This window comes from Magnolia sinica, chromosome 6 (assembly GCF_029962835.1).
Source record: "Magnolia sinica isolate HGM2019 chromosome 6, MsV1, whole genome shotgun sequence".
In the NCBI taxonomy this organism is placed as follows: domain Eukaryota; kingdom Viridiplantae; phylum Streptophyta; class Magnoliopsida; order Magnoliales; family Magnoliaceae; genus Magnolia; species Magnolia sinica.
The window spans coordinates 90,349,136-90,367,648 of record NC_080578.1 but is presented as its reverse complement, the minus strand read 5'-3'; the positions used below and the strand labels follow the sequence as shown (position 1 = coordinate 90,367,648).

Below are 18,513 nucleotides of genomic sequence, written 5' to 3'. Positions count from 1 at the left end.
TCTCATTCCATCATAGATATGAAAACAGTGGTTGTTTCTTTCCTCCCAAATTGTCCACAGACCTGCCAATAAGGCTAATCTCCATTTAGCCCTAACATTGGGAATAGGCACACCATTGTGCCAGGAAGCAAACAACCCTTCTATAGATCCTGGCATAACCCAGGATATATTATAGAAGTCGAAAATACTGCACCACAGCCCCCTAGCGAAAGAGCAAGTCACGAAGAGATGAAAGACGGATTCAGCATCCCTTTTACAAAGAAGGCAAAGATTGGGGAGAATCATTCCCCTACTGCTGCTTATTTGGGGTCAGCTTTTACAAATCATGATTTGCCAAAATCCCTAAGGCCTATGTTCATTAAATGAAAAGACCTTCATATCCTTCTCACGACTTCTATCCTCACAACCTTTTGAACTAGCACCAACCACTTACAGACCTGAATCTGCCCTGCTTTCCCTTACTCTTGGTACAACTAGTGCATTTATGATTTTCATGCCTACACTCTTGTGGCACTGACTGGTATTAGATAGAATGATAAATAGATCACCTTAGATGCAAAAACATCATTCCTACTGTATTGTGCTTCGAACAGAATGCCATAACCACAAGAAATCCTTGAAATGTCAACATTGTGACCCATACTTAAGGCTGCATTGGATGTAACCAGGTTCCTAGGCAGCGCAGTTCTCCTGGTGCTTTTTAAATTGCAGCCAAAGGCTCCATAACACAAGCTGGCATTACATCCAAACTGGGTCTGATGAAAATGTGTTACACATTTTTTACACGACATGAAAACATCCATATAGCATTACATCAAGCTATTCGGATGCATGACCTCCATGTATGGGGTAAAGACTTGTATAAACATGTAAAGACTCTTTTATGAATATTTACGAGGGAATGAAGAAGTTGTTTTCTTGGATTATAGCAAGTATTGCTTCCCTTTTGCCACGTGTTGCCTACAGTAAAAGAAGAGGGGAATATTGTGATTACTACCATATCGGCTAGTATGATGTTCGATATCAATTAGTACTTTATGTTCAGTTTCTGTTGCATCAGAAAATTGTGGTTCAATCTTCAAGAAAGAAGGTATGCATCTGAATCGAGGTTCTTCCTTATCGATTTGCTTGTGTCACTAGGACTATTCCTGCTAAACGTGTTTTGGATAGTCTTGGATCTGTTCATTTTCACACCTCTAGATTCTAAGACACTCCTCTAAACCTCCAATTTAGCATTAGCCCCCTTTCTCATCTCACTGCATCACTGACAAATAAAGAAACAGGATATGGTTTGTAGGATCATGTAATTTTTAATTTTTTTAATCATTCTGTATTATAGACATAAAAATGTATGCTTTGCTAGTGTGTGTGTGTGTGCGCACGCGAGTGTGCGTGCGTGTGACAGTGTGAGAGAGAGATGGAGAAGATCTCAAGACCAACTGTCTGGACCATAAGTTATGGTCCACGCAGTATATAACTTCCAATCTTTCATGTGTGAACCACATCCACCCCATCCAATAGGTTGGCTCCATAATGAGGATAACCCCCTGCAAAAATCACCCACAACCACTCTTCAAGTAGACCACACTTGTATTTCACTATTTATCAATGGCTAGATATTATTTTCTATGGAGTGGCCATTTGATGAATGGATGGGGCAGATTTTTGCACTAGGCAATCCTCATGGTTGGGCCAACCTATTGGAAGGTTTGGATGTCTCATGCACTTATTAGGTTGGAAGTTATCTACAGGGTTGACGGAGGGATGAACGTGATGAGGTCGAGCACCGTCTTCCTCAAGGATAACTACTCCGAATCCATGGAGCTTCTCTGGACTCCTCACAAAGACTTTTCGAATCCACGAGGAAAAGAACAAGAAAAATAGAAATAAATTCTAGAAAATTCGTAATTTGATTGATTGATAATAAAAACAAATTTACAACCCTTTAAATAGTGATACCAAACCTTGGAAGAAGTTTCAGCATCAGACTCCAACTCAAACTCCCTAAAATTTGTAACTTACTATAAATAGTAAATTTACTATTTATGGTAAGGGTCCTATGTGTCTTAACCACTTTATTCTCCTAATTTTTCTAAGCACCTTTCATGTTGGACACAACTCCTAAAGCCCAACGAATGAAGAGTTATAATCAAACCAAAACTTATTAAAAATAGCAAAAACGAAAATAAACATGGAATTCGACCGTCAATCTAATGGAATCTCGCAAATTCAACATGGGCAAACCGACATAGCCGGGTTGGTTGGCTAAAGTAGCTCATCCTACCCCAAAATCATATATGGTACATCGAGTAACTCATTCCGGTTTGTGAGATATGCTTGTTTTAAGGTTCTAATGGTCTTGATGACTTCTGCCTTCTATCAAGCCTTCTCTGGCCCATCTTGGACATGAAAGTGTCCGCGACCCGCTCTACATCAGTCCACTCCACTTCAAAAGTACTCGTCCTCAAGATCTCGTGCTGCTTCAGTTCTTGATATTCGGCCTGGTGCGCCGTAATAATACCCGGATCAAAAGTTATGGTCAATTTACGGTTCACCTTCTTTTAGTCCAACCATGCTAGGAATGTATCGGTGCCACATCCTACATCAGACCCCTCCGCTTGGAAAAAACTCGTCCTCGAGTTACTCAAGGGACTTGGTTCATGATTTTGAGATAACTTCTGATGCTGATGTTTATTAGCCTTTTTCTTGTACTTAGCATTATGCTCTTGAGCTAACGCAATACATGTATTCATGCTTTCCTTGACTTGACTAGTATCGATCAATTCCTTCACTTCTGCCTTCAAGATCTTACATTCTTTCTGATAATATGGGCAATTAGGCAGACTTGCCCATGAGACAAGATCAATGTGATATTGTATATCTCGTATGGGAGGCAATTTATTAAGGAGTTCATCAAGCACAATCGCCTTGAACTCCTGCAACACTAGTTTCAAATACCCTGGGATGTTCACAGGCTCTCCATATATTCTTTCTTTTCAACTAATGCATATATATCTCATGTTTCCTCAGATTGTTTAACAAAAGCCTGTTCAGTTGTGAGAGACTGTGCCTCCACTTTAGAAGTCTTGGGTTGGTTCTCCCTTCCCATAGGGGCGAGGATAATCTTTTTACCATCTTTAATAAATATAAATACATTATCCCAATCTCTGTGTGGCATCAATATTATTTTTCCAGGGTTGACCGAGTAACATGTGACAAGCTTCCATGTCGACCACGTCACACATTACTTGATCCTTATAATATTTACCAATGGAAAAGGACATACGACATCGATCGGTTACCTCTATTTTGTTGACCTCCTTGATACATCCAATCGTGTACGAAGATGGGTGCCTTTCTGTTTTCAGTTGTAGCTTTTCCACCATTACTTTCGACACGAAATTCGCATCGCTACTAACATCGATGATCACATTGCAGACTTTTTGGTATGCAGTGCACCTTGTTCAAAAGATGTTGTGTCGTTGTAAATTTATCTCTACCTTTGGCATGTACAATGGCTTCCTCATGTTTACAACGGTGGCCTGCAATTCACCATTATCGGTGGGTACTCTACGGAAATAGGGATTGTTTCGTACAGCGACCACAAGCGGTTAAGCATTGCCTTGTGCTCGGGGTAGAATTAGCACATCCGCAATACGGTCAAGGGTTGCCTGCAGCCCTTGCATGGTTAACCAACTCTCCCGTTGGAAAGCTTTCATTCTTTCCGAAAGATAACGAATCCATGGATCACCATCCAAAGGATTTTGGTCCATACATCATTTGTCATTGGTCCAAGGGGAGTCCACTCTCTGATACCAATTGACGCAGGGATGAGCGTGATGAGGTCGATCAACGTCTTCCTCAAGGATAACTACTCCTAATCCACAGAGCTTCTCTAGACTCCTCACAGAGACTTCACGAATCCACGAGGAAAAAGCAAGAAAAATAGAAATAAATTCTAGAAAATTCGTAATTTGATTGATTGATAATAAAAATGAATTTACAACCCTTTAAATAGTGATACCAAACCTTGAAAGAAGTTTCAACATTAGACTCCAACTCAAACTCCCTAAAATTCGTAACTTACTATAAATAGTAAATTTTCTATTTATGGTAAGGGTCCTATGTGGCTTAACCATGTTATTCTCCTAATTTTTCTAAGCACTTTTCATGTTGGACACAACTCCTAAAGCCCAACGAATGAAGAGTTATAATCAAACCAAAACTTACTAAAATTAGCAAAAACGGAAATAAACATGGAATTCGACCATCGATCTGATGGAATCTCGCAAATTCGGCGTGGGCAACCAGGCAAAGCTAGGTTGGCTGGCTAAAGTAGCTCGTCCTACCCCAAAATTATATATGGTACGTCGAGTAACTCATTTTGGTTTGCGAGATATGCTTGTTTTAAGGTTCTGATGGTCTTGATGACTTCTGCCTTCTATCGAGCCTTCTCTGGTACATCTTGGACATGAAAGTGTCCGCGATCCACTCTACATCAAGGGTGGATTACAACTTCTGGTCCAATTGGTTGGACTCCTCTCGCTCTTTATCCCTCCCTCCCTCCCTCCCAACCACCCACCCACCCTCCCTCCCTCTGCACGTGTAGAGATAAATATATATTAGATAGAGAGAAAGTGCTTTGGAACTCATTCCAACATAATGAAACAGACCAAAATAGGCTTAAAGTTGTTACATATAGACGTTGAATCCTAACAGTGCATTTGGTAGCAACCTCTCTTTCAAATTTCTATAATTTAGACTATACAAGAAGCTGCTAAAAATAGCTTCTGGTGGAGTTACCAATCACATCCTAAGAAACTCAAAATCATTTCACTTAGAATTTTGTGTGTGAATCAAGAAAATAGTAATGATATTTCTCTTGTTATCTTTTTTTTTTTTTTTTTTTTAAAGTAATGATATTATCGTTGTTAGCGCTCTAAACTCCCATCCCACGGCTTTATGTCAAATGTTCACATGCCCACTAAAGGAGGGTTGATGTCAGGTGGGCAACTAGTAATCAAACCCTTGCTAAGAAAATCATGAGACCAAGATCCCAAATACCTAAGATTATGATGATGACGATAAATTTTAAGGCAATACGAAACATCCTTCAGAAAACAAATCTAAGCCATCAGAATTATGAATCTCGTTCCATATCTTTCTTTTCTTTTTTGAAAGTTAATGATGGAGACATCAGAGGACCTACTTGGGTGTACCAGAGACAGAGGTGACTACCCACATCAGCGTAGCTTTCTTTATGGATGAGAGACAAGTTCCAGATGGAGCCCGCCGAGCCATTTTGAAGACCCCACATGCATTGGATGTGAATCAGGAAGACCCCACTTTGAGATGATGCATGTGGGCTGCTTAGGAGACCATTTTAGTCATAGGATTTTATTTCGTGTCGATCGGACCATTAGACCTTGTCGATCAAGCCACCAGATCTTCCAATTGGCCCATTGGACTTTGATCTTGCTTCCTTTATTTTATTTTTTCTGTTATTTTTAAGATTTATTTTATGGTTGAGATTGATAATAAGTGTTTTAGTTTCCTTTGGATGATGGGCCATTTCACTTAAGTGAGTGGCATCGTTGTAATTATGTTGAAATTTTATTATAAAAGCACAGGGGGGTGGACGTCCAACTCTAGTGGATATTTGAGAAGGGAAAAAAAAAAAAAAAAAAAAGCTCTCTTGTGTGAAGGAATTTTCCTCCTTGTTTTCTAAGGTTTTTGAGAAACACTCCCTTCGAATTGAACTATGGAATGATAGAGGCTTGACTAATGGTGGATTCCCCAAGGTGTATTCTTCCTCTTTCTCTTCTCCAACAATGTATTCTTCTTATTCTCTTTCATCCTCTCTTCCCCTTCCCATACAACCTTCTCAACCCGTCAAAACCCAACCCAATCCACATTCTCTCTCTTTCCCCTTTCCTATCCACGTGTGGACCCACACGTGCACACGCACGCACGCACGCCCATCCGTACGGGAAGCCACATGTGGGCCCCCGTTTGGTGTTTTCCCTCTTTGATTTCTCTCCAAACCTCCCTAATCCCTAAATATTTTGAATCCCTAGAAACCCCATTCCTAAATCTCCATCCATGAATCCAAAACCAAAATGAAAATTTGAATTTTTTTGTGAAACTTTCCCCAAATCAGAATTTTGATTACATCATTGTCTATCCACGTGGTTGTTGCACTACTCACGCTAGATTGGAAGTCTCCATTTCCAAGTGGGCCACTCTTGAATTATTTTATATTTTCGTGTACCGCATATATAATAACCTAGGACTTTCATGTTATAAATCTGAATTTCCAAATCTATTATGTGGATATATTTGATTTTACATATTGATTGTTGAAATTAATGTGGATTGATCTCTCATCTTGCATCCTAGGATAGTTCCATCATCATACATCAAATAATCTCATTCCATATCTTATAAAAAGCAAAACTAAGAAACTAATTATTAAGCAGTTGCAATTCAAATACCCATCCTTAGGCCTTATAAGTGTCTATGATTAGCATAAGGTAATAATGGCTAAAAGCAAACTTCAACAATATCTTTCTTTGCATACAAACAATCCCTTAGGTTCATTTAGTCAAACCAACCCTATGCTACATATTCCATTACCATTCTATGTTGGACAATAGCATATGACTAACATTGTGTCTAAGGCTTTTGAGGAAGGCAATTGTGAAGGACTGCAAAAATGGAGATTGAGATGGAGGATTGTCTGTGAATCTTGTTGTCCACAAACATTTAAGAATGAAGTTCTAGTGAAAAACACCATTAAAAAGTACCCGATAAAATGCCAAAATACCCATCACAGGTCTTGTAAGTGTCTAAGATGAGATTAATGTAATAATCACCAAAAACAGACTCCAGGCTGGATAACTTTCTTGTCTGAAATGAGATCAGACACATTTAGCAATTTTATGCCCAAGGTGCAGCTCCCACTTTGGAGCTCATTCCTGCTTCCTAGGTGTTTACAGTTGCTAGCTTCTTGAAATAGTGCATTATGATCTTCATATCCACACTACTGTTGCACTGACCTCTATATATATAATGATAGACAGTCGGCTTAGAAGCAAAACTATTGTCAGTAATTTATTGTGCTTCTACGGAATCCGTAACTATGAGAAATCCTTAAGTGTTGATGTTGTAATCCATATACTTAGGCTGCACTCGGATGTATTAACAGTGGTGTTCTCGTGGCGCTATAGCAGCCAATGGCGCCATAACACCATTCAAAATTACAGACAAATTAGGCCTTGATGAAAGTGTTTTCCACTTTTTACCTCAGAAGGAGAACATCCATATAGCATTACATTAAGCTATTGGGGGATGCATGACCTCCATGGAGCAGGTGAATCAGGGATCCACCAAATAATCAGCACTTCTTCAATGTTTTATCTTCAACCATGCAGAACCCCAAAACAATAAATATTACAAAAGGAAAATTACCCAAGAGATCGTTTCACAAGACTGTTGCTTTATCATTTCCAAAGACATGATAAAGTTAAGCTACTGAAGAATGCGTCTAAGAAAGGTGAAACTGACTCTTAAGAACAGGTCCAATACTGAGGAAATAAAATTAATTGAAAACAACATCAGCTGCAAACCTGCTATGTAGATAAACAAATCAAAACATAGAACAGTAAATGAATATAAGTACTGACAGCAAATCATAACAATAATAGTTCAGATTGATGAAAATGACACCTGATGACTTGAACTTGAGCCTTGATTACAAGAGTGTCAGAGACAATAAAACCATCAATAATTTTTGATAACTCCATAAACTTTTTCCACCCCCAATCATGCTCTTTCTTCCAGAATCTGTGCAACGTATCTGCAAAATTTCACTTAATTGTATAAGCCCTGAAAGGTATTCAGGGACAACCAAGAGAGAGCTATATAAAAAATAAAGGGACAACCAAGAAAGAACGCAAGCTCCATTACAGCATCTAAAATAGAGGATCTCAAATTCAACCAACCAGAATACATAGATTTCTTTGGGTCTTTATTCACCACAGCAATCGTAAATTGTGCAAAATGACTCCATCCTGTTAATATTTGAAAACAGAAGTAAAATTATTGACATCAACTGCAAGTATCTGAGAATGTAGTTGGAAAATTACCCTGTATATCACAAACCTGGGAGAAGCTTGTCGTGATTAGCAACGCAAAGAAACAAAGAGAGATGGTTGCAGACATCACAACCCTGGGGATAAATTAAGATGTACCTGTGAACCAGTTCCATCATGCATTAGTTAAAATCACAAAGCGGTGAGTGACAGATCCAGATTTTTGCATATGATTTGTCCGTATACACATGCACATATGTGGAAATATTGGCCCTCACCACACACATCAACTCCACTAATACCCACCAGATAATTATGAAGGTAGTGATCACTGTTGAGAAAACTAGGAATGTGGACTACCCTTCTGATGCGGACATCACACCACCACTCCGTACATATCAAAGACATAGGGGTCGACAAGCTACATCGGCACTTTCACTTTGGCTAGGCGACTAATGGTGATCACCAGTGGTCATCGGCGAATATTAGAAAAAGCATAGATGGCATGGATCATATTTGGAGACCATCCCACCATTGATCATGGTCTGCATGATCGTCCATCCATTGGATCATCTTGTGTCCCATCATGGGGCCATCCGATGGTTGGATTATGTTGAACTATTTTGTTAGTTAGTTCTTTTATGTTATTTGATGATTTAGACATTTTAGTTTGTGATTGGACAATGGACATCTATTTGTTACATTTTTTTTCTTTTGAGCGGGGAGATTAGACTTTTTACCTTCTAGGACATAGTGGGTATCTTGTTTTTATTACTAGAGGGGCAGAATTGTCATTTCAACCATTTTTGGAATAATATAAAGCAAGTGGGGTGAGGACATCCAACCCTAATGTGAGTTTAGAGAAAATCTTGAGGAGGCTTTGTGGGAGTCACTTTCTTCTTCTTCCATTGTTGTGAAGGCTAGATCTTTGGATAGAAGCATAGAGGATGTGAAGTCACTCTGTCCTTCGTCCCTAAGATCCTTCCTCTTCAACTTTATGCTTGATGAATCATAAGTGATAGGTCTCTTTGAATCTTCAATCCTAAGGTAAGATCTCTTCATTATTTTCACTTGGATCTAATTTTACTTGATCCTATGCGCCACCTAAACCCATCTTCCATTATTAACGGACCCGACCTGTGCGTAGACCACACGATCAACCCACATGTGTGACCGTATGGCCACCAGTGTGACTGCCACATGCACGTGTGGGGCCCACTTGATCTGATTTTGAGTCGGTTGTGTTCCTTCGTCCATAATAGGCAACTCAGTTTCAGCCGCTTGCATTTAATATTCCTAGATCTCAAGATTTTTGCATTGGAACTACCTTGGTCCAACCCGGAAAATATCAAACTTTCACCTATTAAACCCGGACTACTTGTATGCTAGTCGGAAGATCTTTATCTTCCTTGGGCCTAATTTTCTAAGTGTTTTGTTTGGTCAAATGGCTGATGACTGTGATTTGGCCTCAAATCATACCTGCCATCTCTTGGGCTTCATGTTGTTTGCATGTGCATAACACTTTAGTTTGATGATTTTATTTATTCCTTTGATTTTAAGTTAAATCTCGGTCACAGACTCACATAGCTGGTTTTACACATCCTACATCAAATTTTGGTCATCTAGGATAGGTTGTGTCAAGTTTCATGCATAAACATAAAATTCAGCATATGCATCATCTACCAGTGGTTTAGTGACACCCAACAAATATTTGAATTTTTGTCATTTATTGCAGTAGTGCTAACTGTTTGCACAGCATCACCAGATGACACGCCACAACAAAGACAACCAGTGGTTACAGCAAATGACATCATTCTTCCACACTTGTCACCACAAATCGGTCTACGAGTTGTGGCACATTGCTTCCACAGGTGCCTAGCTTGAAGAACAAAAACAGATATTTTCTTGATTGCTTGGCCAATGTTTTGTCATTTATTGCAGTAATGCTAACTGTATGCATAACATTACCGGATGTCACGCCACAATAAAGACAACCAGTGGTTACAACAAACGACATCATTCTTCCACACTTGTCACCACAAATTGGTCGACGAGTTGTTGCACATCACTTCCAAGGGCGCCTGGCTTGAAGAACAAAAACAGATATTTTCTTGATTGCTTGGACAAAATTTTACAACCACTGCCCACCTGACCTCACTTTACAAGTAATGACAAGATGCTAAAATATATAAAGAATCTTACCATACGCCTAATGCCCAATGATAGGCGCCCTTGGAAGGGAAAAAAATCTAGAGGGGTCAATATCATAATCAGCGATGCCTTCATTATCATCACTCATTTTATGGACCATTTTTTGGGTACCCAGGGACATTAAAACAGTTTAAACGGTTCCTTTTTGATAGCCTGTTAGTTACCTTGGAGACATGCCCAGGATGATGCAATTCTGACATGAACTGTACGTGTTGCAGTCAAAATTCAGCTATGGTGCAAGAAGATGGTAGGAACCTAAGTTTCAAGTCTGTTTCAGCATCATCACTGTCATCATCATAGCCTTGTCCAAGCTGGTTGAGTTTGGCATCACGAATCTTGTTTTGCTCATAAATCCCATCTAAGACCCTATCCTTGGTACGCGAACTGGCCTTTAGTATCCCTTCATAATCAATGTTCTGGTCCTTACTGGAGACATCTCTTATCTTCATTGCACATGACTATAGTCACATGAAGCGTGAAGCAACAGCAACACATTCAGGTGCTGGGAAGTGTTTGTTTCAAAATGTTATCAATCATAAATGGCTAGGAAGCAGGAGGTGCACGAGGCCGAAGTGCGATTCAAAGTGGGAGCTGCGAGTAGTTAGAAGGATCCTGCAACAAGGTTTATCTCAACCTGGGATTTGTTTTAGTTGTTATTTAGTTTATTAGTTGGTTTCCATTTTAGAAAGAAATGTGTCATTTAGGCATATTTAGAGTTTTTAAGGGATAGAGTTGGATATGACGGACGGTTAGAATAATATTAGGATTTTACTATGCTTCACGAAAACATATGCACATGTAATAACTAATGAGGCTCTTTCGATGTAATGCAGGGGCATTTTCACATAGGGCTCGAGTGGGGTCGCTTGTGGGATGCAGGGGCACACTCGGGGTGGGTGTGGCCCACGGAGGAAGTCTTGTATTCGAGACTCGTCACTGGGGGTGATTAATGCACATTTCACACCAGACTCGAGTGGGGTAGCCCGTGGGATGCGGGGACACACTCGGGGTGGGCAGCCCATGTGATTTGGGGCCCACGAAGAGGGTTCGGCCGAGGTCTTAACCCATGCGATGTGGGGCCCGAGCTATGAGATAAAGGGATTAATTCACCATACTCTAACAGTTCGAGCTTTTAGAGCAAGGGGTTAATTGTCCTGCATCAAATTGGTATCAGAGCGGGAGGTCTCGTGTTCGAGACTCCTCACTGGGGGTGATTAATGCAGGGGCATTTTCACACCAAGCTCGAGTAGGGTCGCTTGTAGGATGCGAGGGCACACTCGGGGTGGGTGCGGCCCACGGAGGAGGTCTCATGTTCGAGACTCCTCACCGGGGGTGATTAATGCGCATTTCACACCAGGCTTGAGTGGCGTAGCCCGTGGGATGCGGGGAGGACACACTCGGGGTGGGCAGCCCATATGATTTGGAGCCCATGGAGGGGGTTCGGCCGAGGTCTTAACCCATGCGATGTGGGGCCTGGGCTATGAGATAAAGGAATTAATTCGCCATACTCTAACAGTTCGAGCTTTTAGAGCAAGTGGTTAATTGTCCTACATCACGATGGTAGTTAGAATGCTTAATCTAGCTTGCAAAGGAGTGTTTCCTCTATTCTTAGCTATGTTGTTCACGCATATAGAACTAATCTCTGGCAAGAGATGGGAATGCATACAGAATCCTACCTTCAAGAGGGACCTGAGGAGGTGGTGGTGGTGGAGGATCTGATCGGATTATTGGGCCTTGTGAAGGGTGTTGAATTCAATCAGACGGGTAAAGATGCGGGACTCTTGAAGTGGGCGAAAGGTGGAAACTTTTCTGCTAAATCCTTCTATGAGAAAGTGATGATTGGATGGGGAGGGAGATTTAATATCATGGTTATAGGGCGTGAAGGACCCTCCTAGAGTCATTTGTGTTTGGGTGGTTAGCGGGCTGTGATAAGGTGTTGACCACTTGTGCAATAGACAAAAAATGATCATTAATGGCTATTGTATTTGTCCAAGGGATATTGAACGTGTCGACCAATTATCCCTCCTTTAACACCAATTATCCCTCCACTGACCATTTGCTGTCATGATATGGGATTGGTGTCTTAGCCAATTTTCAATTGCTTGTTTAATGCCTGGAGCAACAGCCATGCTTCTAGAATCTAAAGACTCTATTTCCTAGCAACAGCCATGCTTCTAGAATCTAGAGACTCAATTTTCCTAACAAAAGTGAATGTAATGCCAAGGCGATCAACAGTGTGAGGTGCTATGTTAGCTATTGAGTGAGGTCTTTAAACAAGTTGCAATTAGATGATTCCTGTGGGGATTGGGTAGATGCACTTCTGCCTCAGTATGGGCGTTTGCACCCCTTGTGGCTCTCTTTTTGCTCATTGGGATTTTATCTTTTAATAAAATCTTTCTACAAATCAAAGAAAAACAAAAATCTTTAGTTGTTTTGTTTCTTCCTACATCACTCCTAAAATCAAACCGCCTCAGACATACAAGCGCCACTTTCCAAACATCATATGCATGTAAATCTACGTGTATGTAGTTATGTACATATGCATATGTAGTTATGTACATATGCATACATATATACAGGGATGTGTACAAGGTGTGAATGAGAGGGCAAGAGAGAGTATCCAAGCATATGCATCATATGAAAATACTAAGGCCATGTTTGGAAACCTGAATTCCATGCCAAACAATGGAAAAGGGAAAGCATTTTCCTTTGATGTGACAATTTGCATTGTTTGGATGACAAAGGGTGGATTCCATCTAGCAATCATTACACTTTTCCATATTTGGATTCTTGGCACAAGAAATTGGGAGAACATTGTGAGAGGAATGTGAGATTTTTTTTAAAGGAAATATGAGATTCCACTTGCTATCCAAACACAAACTCAAAATTGGAATTCATGTTTCAATAATTCTCATGGAAATCATCATTAGATAATTATTGCTCTTTTCTCCTCTTTTTCTTTTTCTTTCTTTTTCTTTCTTTTCTTTTTTTTTTCTTTTTTTTCTTTTTTTTTTTTTGGCCTTGGATTCCAAGTAAACAAATGTGCCCTAATTGATAGCACAAAAAAATTGAAAAGACAAACAGCAAGACGTGGAACAAAGATGTAAACACATACCATTTGTACCCGCCAACCTCGAACGCATTACTTCTGAGTTCTCTTTTGCTAATTTCTGAAAATTTTTCAATCTTCCATGTAAATTTTCCATATAGCACAGAAGGCTTAGCCCCTACACAAACATCCGGTCAACTCATTAACGATTCCAACCAAGGGGTCATAGTGCAGTAGTCTGTTCTATTGAAGCAACAAATATGTAAAGATTCAAAAGTTTATTTGCTATATGTTGCTTGTCAAAATCCTAGGGCTGTCAATGGCCAGGCTCAGCTGCCTTGGCCAATTTATTAATCAGACATGAATAGGACACCAGATCTATTGAAAATTTGAAAGATTGTTTCATTGGAGCACACTGAAGAAACTGCTAGATGAACCATTTTATTAGAAATGGCAAAAACTACAATGTTAAACATGAAAGAGAGAAATGAAGGAGCCAACACTTCCATTAGGGGCCTTCTTCAGCAGGTCGCACAAAGAGTCTCTAGTAAAAAGGGCTAGTAAAGGATACTGAATTTATTAAATCTTTCATACCAAAAGTCAACAGCGAGACAAAGAAACACCTTGGAGAATCAGTATTTGCAATCCAACATTCCCCATGTACAAAATGATATAGAAGTGGTGCCTCAAACATCTATTTTAAGCATCTTTAGAAAAGAATGAAGTCCGGCACAAATAAATTATAAAAGGCACCACCAGCCATGGTCTCATGCACGGGACCTAGTGTGTTGCTTCTACTCCTACAGACACAACCAATCCCCATTAATTTATAAAGGATCACATATATAATCGTATCATCTTTTGTGAGTTGTAACACTTGATATTCATTACTGCCCATTTAACCAACATGGATGATGAACTGAAATAGGCCTCCTATTGCAAGTTTAGAAATACAGATTCCCCAGTTTTTTCTCCTTATTAACTCATCATATACATGTTTTGATTCATTTCTCCATGTGCATTTAACTTATTACAAGAGGAGGAAAGCAAGTAACTATGTGACAAGTAGTTAATAGCACTGGGCACAGCACTTACCAATAAAAGGAGCATGAATGTGCATCAAAAAAACACCCACCTATATATACAAATGTACAGATGCACATACAAAACAACGAGAAAGAAAGAACGAACATCCTAAACAGTGAGTTATGGGTTAAATGGTCAAATGTACATGCTCCTTTTACTCAGCAGTGCTAAAATGCTAGAGAAATTAAAATTTGATTCATGAACCAATGCAGCTATCACCTTTTTCCTTTCAGATGCTAACAATCTCCAAACTACCAACCACCAACTAATCATACAAAAAGATGTTTCCCACCCCAAAGTTTTGTCTATTCACTTGTTTTGGTAGAAGGAGACAAATCACTACGTGTAGATCATTGGAAGCATACAGACTGAAAAACAATGAAAGGTATTCAACTACAATGAAAAGGGAAAAAGCAAGACCATAGTTAAGCAAAGAAATAACTAACATTATCATCATTGTTCGGATTGATGTTGGAAATTATGACATAAGTTTGACACCAGGTGCCAACCTGGTGCAACCCTCCTTTATCCAGGCTGGGGACCGGCAACGAGAGCATAAAACTCCCACGGGCACAATGTAATAGACTATACATACGTTGATTGCAATCAAGAGCTTTCTAAGAGTCTATCGCATAGGTTGATTACAATCAACGAATTGAAAGAAAGAACAGCAATTAAAATAAAAAGAGAGTGTGAGAAAAGAGAGCATGCCACTATCATCGTCGTCGTCAGTGTCCCAGTAAGGAGGTGAAGTAGAAGCAATCCCATTCTCCACCTGCTCGGAGGACCGCCATTCTGTCAAGGAATCCCTGGACTGGCACCTTTGTCCACTTGAGATTCCCTCCGAAGACCTCCCCGCCACACAATCGTCATTGACACTCCCAGCCATCACCAACTCCAGTGATTTCCCTAAAATCCCACTTCACCTGCACCCAGATCACAATAACAAGCAAAAACAAAACTTAACCCTTGGTTGCAGAAGAACCCTATCCAAAGATCATAAACAGTTTCCAACTTCCCAGAACCAAACAAGCCATCTCTATGCTTTCGAACCAAGTATATGCCTCCATGTGTGACTGTGTTAGTACTAAAATGAAAAAGAGAAGGATGAAGAACTCAGCTTGCTCCACTTCTCTCCAATATCAGTCAAGAGATCAAAAAATTAACGAATTACCCCACCCACTTAAAGATTAAGAATGAACGTGTCAGATCAGCGCATCACATCATAATAAACCCTCAAATATCTCTATCTCCAACAAGCAAGCCTCATGCGAAAAAACCAAAAAAGGCAAAAACTAAATTCCAGAAAAACACGATTCGAAGAAACCCTTTTTTTAAAGAGCATCAGGTTATATTAAAATTAAGATAGAGGAAGTGAGGTACCAAAATACAAAATGGGGTGATTTGCCCCTGCAGCAGCTAGCAGAACAACAGACAGTCTGCAAAAACGAAAACCATTTCTTCAAAACAGTGATTGAAAACAGAGAACCCAATCACAAAAACCCACTTCGAAGAGCCAAATCTTGGAAATTCACATGAAGAAGAAAAAATAAGAAAGGGAAAGAAACCCCCGTCCACGAAAATACCCATCTCAAAATATATATATATAGAGAGAGAGAGAGAGAGATGGGGGGGGGGAGGGAGATGCCAACATGCAGCTTATGACACAGAAGTTCCATGTTGCTCCCTTCTCATGGTACAAACAACAAACATTGGTAGTGAGTGGGAGTGTTAATCTAGCGGGCCCCTACATGGATAGCCCATATCCCATCCCCGAGAGTAAGGGAGTCAACTGTGGTAATCAGTCATTCCCCAAGAGTAAGGAACCGTCAGCTCACAACAGAGCAGTGGTCCACATTCAACCAGCAAACTACAATAGCTGGATAGTCAGAGTTGCCCAATTGCTACGATTTTTGGCCCATCCACAAGGTGGCCCGCCATCTCAACACTCCTGACCACCATTAATGTTCGCCATATGCACTGCGAGGAGCAATTCTTCCTTAAAGAAATGATCAAACAGCCAAATTTTAGAAACAGCACCAACGTCGCATCCAACAAATACCAATTGCTGCAAAAAACTAATCAGTAAAAGAACAGAACACAATGCAAAAACCTAATTGCTAAAATAAAATAAAAATAAAAAATAAAAAAAATCCAAAACACAATTCCAGATAAACCCATATCAAAACGGGGAAAAAATACACCTACCCTGCAAGAAAAAAAGAACCAACAGCATAAACCCATCTCCAAAAACCCAATTGCAGGAAAACCCAATTCCTAAAAACACCCAATACATTCAAACACCACCTCTCTCCGCAAACATAAGAGGAAAAAAAAAAAACCAAACAGATGTGCCCCCATCAAGAAACCCTCAAACCATGTTCCCAACATAAAAATAATGAATAAATAATTTTTTTAAAGCGAGAGAGATAGAAAGAGAGAGAAACTCAATTCGCAGCAAGAACCACATCAATAAACCCTCAAACCATTTTTCTCTCCCATCACCAGAAACACAAACACCCAATACCCAAAATCCAATATCCAAAACGCAATCAACCAAATAGAAGCCGATTCTTCAAAGAAATGGAGAGACGGCTAGCTAGGTTTTGGGGATCTAATGAAATATATCTGGAACCCTTACCTCAGCTTGAAATGGACAGATAGAGGCCGTTTTTCGCCTGCGCCAGATGTGAGAGAGAGAGAGAGAGAGAGTTGGAAGGAGGCAGCAGCAACGGCAGCAGCAGGAGGAGGCAAATATAGCGACGGACGGATATATAAGATGAAGATATGGAAATGACGACCGGAATGGAATCCCTTGCAACACGTTGTCATGAACGCGTGCAGCACCTCGCCTCTGCGTGGCCCACTGTTTATATGCGTGTGAAATCCAACCCGTCCATCAGTGGCCCCTATATCAATGTTAACGGCATGTAACGGAAATCAGCTGGATCCGAAACTCAGCTAGGGCACACACACCACGCGAACAGTGTAAAATCATACCTACAACTAACTTCTAAATTCACGCTCTGTGGCCCACCTGATTTCTATATCGGATGCTCTTTTCGGAGATGTCTCTTCAACCTGGCGTGGGGTTCACTTTAATAGCTGGTTGGATGACGTGTAAACATGAAGGTGGGCCCATGACTTTTTCCATCACATGCGGCCCTGTCACCACTGTTTCATCTGGTGTGGCCCATCTGAGTTTTGAATGGTCTTGATTGTCTGGCTGAGGTACTTAATATAAGATAGGCAGCTAATTTACGGACCGGATGTGACAAAAACAACACTATGCAATACAAAGTTGGACACAGTTTGGCTAGTGACCCAACATCATCAAGCTAGCTAGGACAAAACTCTGTGGGCCCCACCGTAACGTATATATGTTTGATAGAAGCTGCCTGGCTATTTTTTTCAGCTTATTTGAGCTTATTCGAGGGCATGAGCCCAAAAATGAAGCGGATCCAAATCTTATGCGGACCAGGCTTCCACGGAAAATAACGGAGATTGAATGCTTTGTCCATTTATTTTTATAGCTTATTTGGGTGCATTAGCCCAAAAATAAGGTAGATCTAAATATTAGGTGGACCACACTTCTACGTGAAATAGAGGAGATTGAATGCTTACCATTGGAAGCCTTACAGGGCATGAAAGGTTTGGATATATTAGTGTTTTCCTTTCATTCATGTTGAATGGCGAATAAATATTATAGTGGGCCCTAAGAAAGTTTTAACAGTGGACGTTCAATCAAAATTATTTTCCTGTAGTGTGGTCAACCTGAGATTTGAATTTACCTCTTTTTTGGGGTCATGATTTAAAATGAGCTGGAAAAATGGATGAACGGTGTGGATAAAAGACATACTCCACGATGTCCTACACAGCCTTAACAGCACCTAGCTGGCTGGTGTTGCGGTCACTACCCAAATCGCGTCCTACAAAGTTAGGGTGTCGTGCGTTCTCCTGGAGATTCCAACCGAGAAATGATGGCGTTCTCTTTTAAAAAAACAAAGAACAGAAAGGGCCAGTTTGTAGTCTCGCGGGCTATTGGGGTGAACTCGTGGTCCGCTGGTGAGACCG

General features: G+C 40.3%; 1 protein-coding gene across 3 annotated transcripts in view; it reads right to left on the bottom strand.

Annotated features, from left to right (window-relative positions):
- Positions 1-17,219, bottom strand: part of LOC131249048 (TNF receptor-associated factor homolog 1a-like) — a 57,858-nt gene extending 40,639 nt beyond the window's left edge. For 2 of the 3 annotated variants that reach the window (XM_058249609.1, XM_058249608.1), the window contains exons 1-6: positions 17,081-17,219; positions 15,151-15,365; positions 13,420-13,531; positions 8,164-8,252; positions 8,004-8,072; positions 7,729-7,858 (exon numbers count right to left, since the gene is read on the bottom strand). In XM_058249609.1, coding sequence (XP_058105592.1) covers positions 7,729-7,858; positions 8,004-8,072; positions 8,164-8,252; positions 13,420-13,531; positions 15,151-15,328 — 578 coding nt within the window. In that variant the 5' untranslated portion in view covers positions 15,329-15,365; positions 17,081-17,219. The remainder of the gene's footprint in view (positions 1-7,728; positions 7,859-8,003; positions 8,073-8,163; positions 8,253-13,419; positions 13,532-15,150; positions 15,366-17,080) is intronic. The other variant, XM_058249607.1, reaches the window with a different exon arrangement.
- Between the last annotated feature and the right edge of the window lie 1,294 nt (positions 17,220-18,513).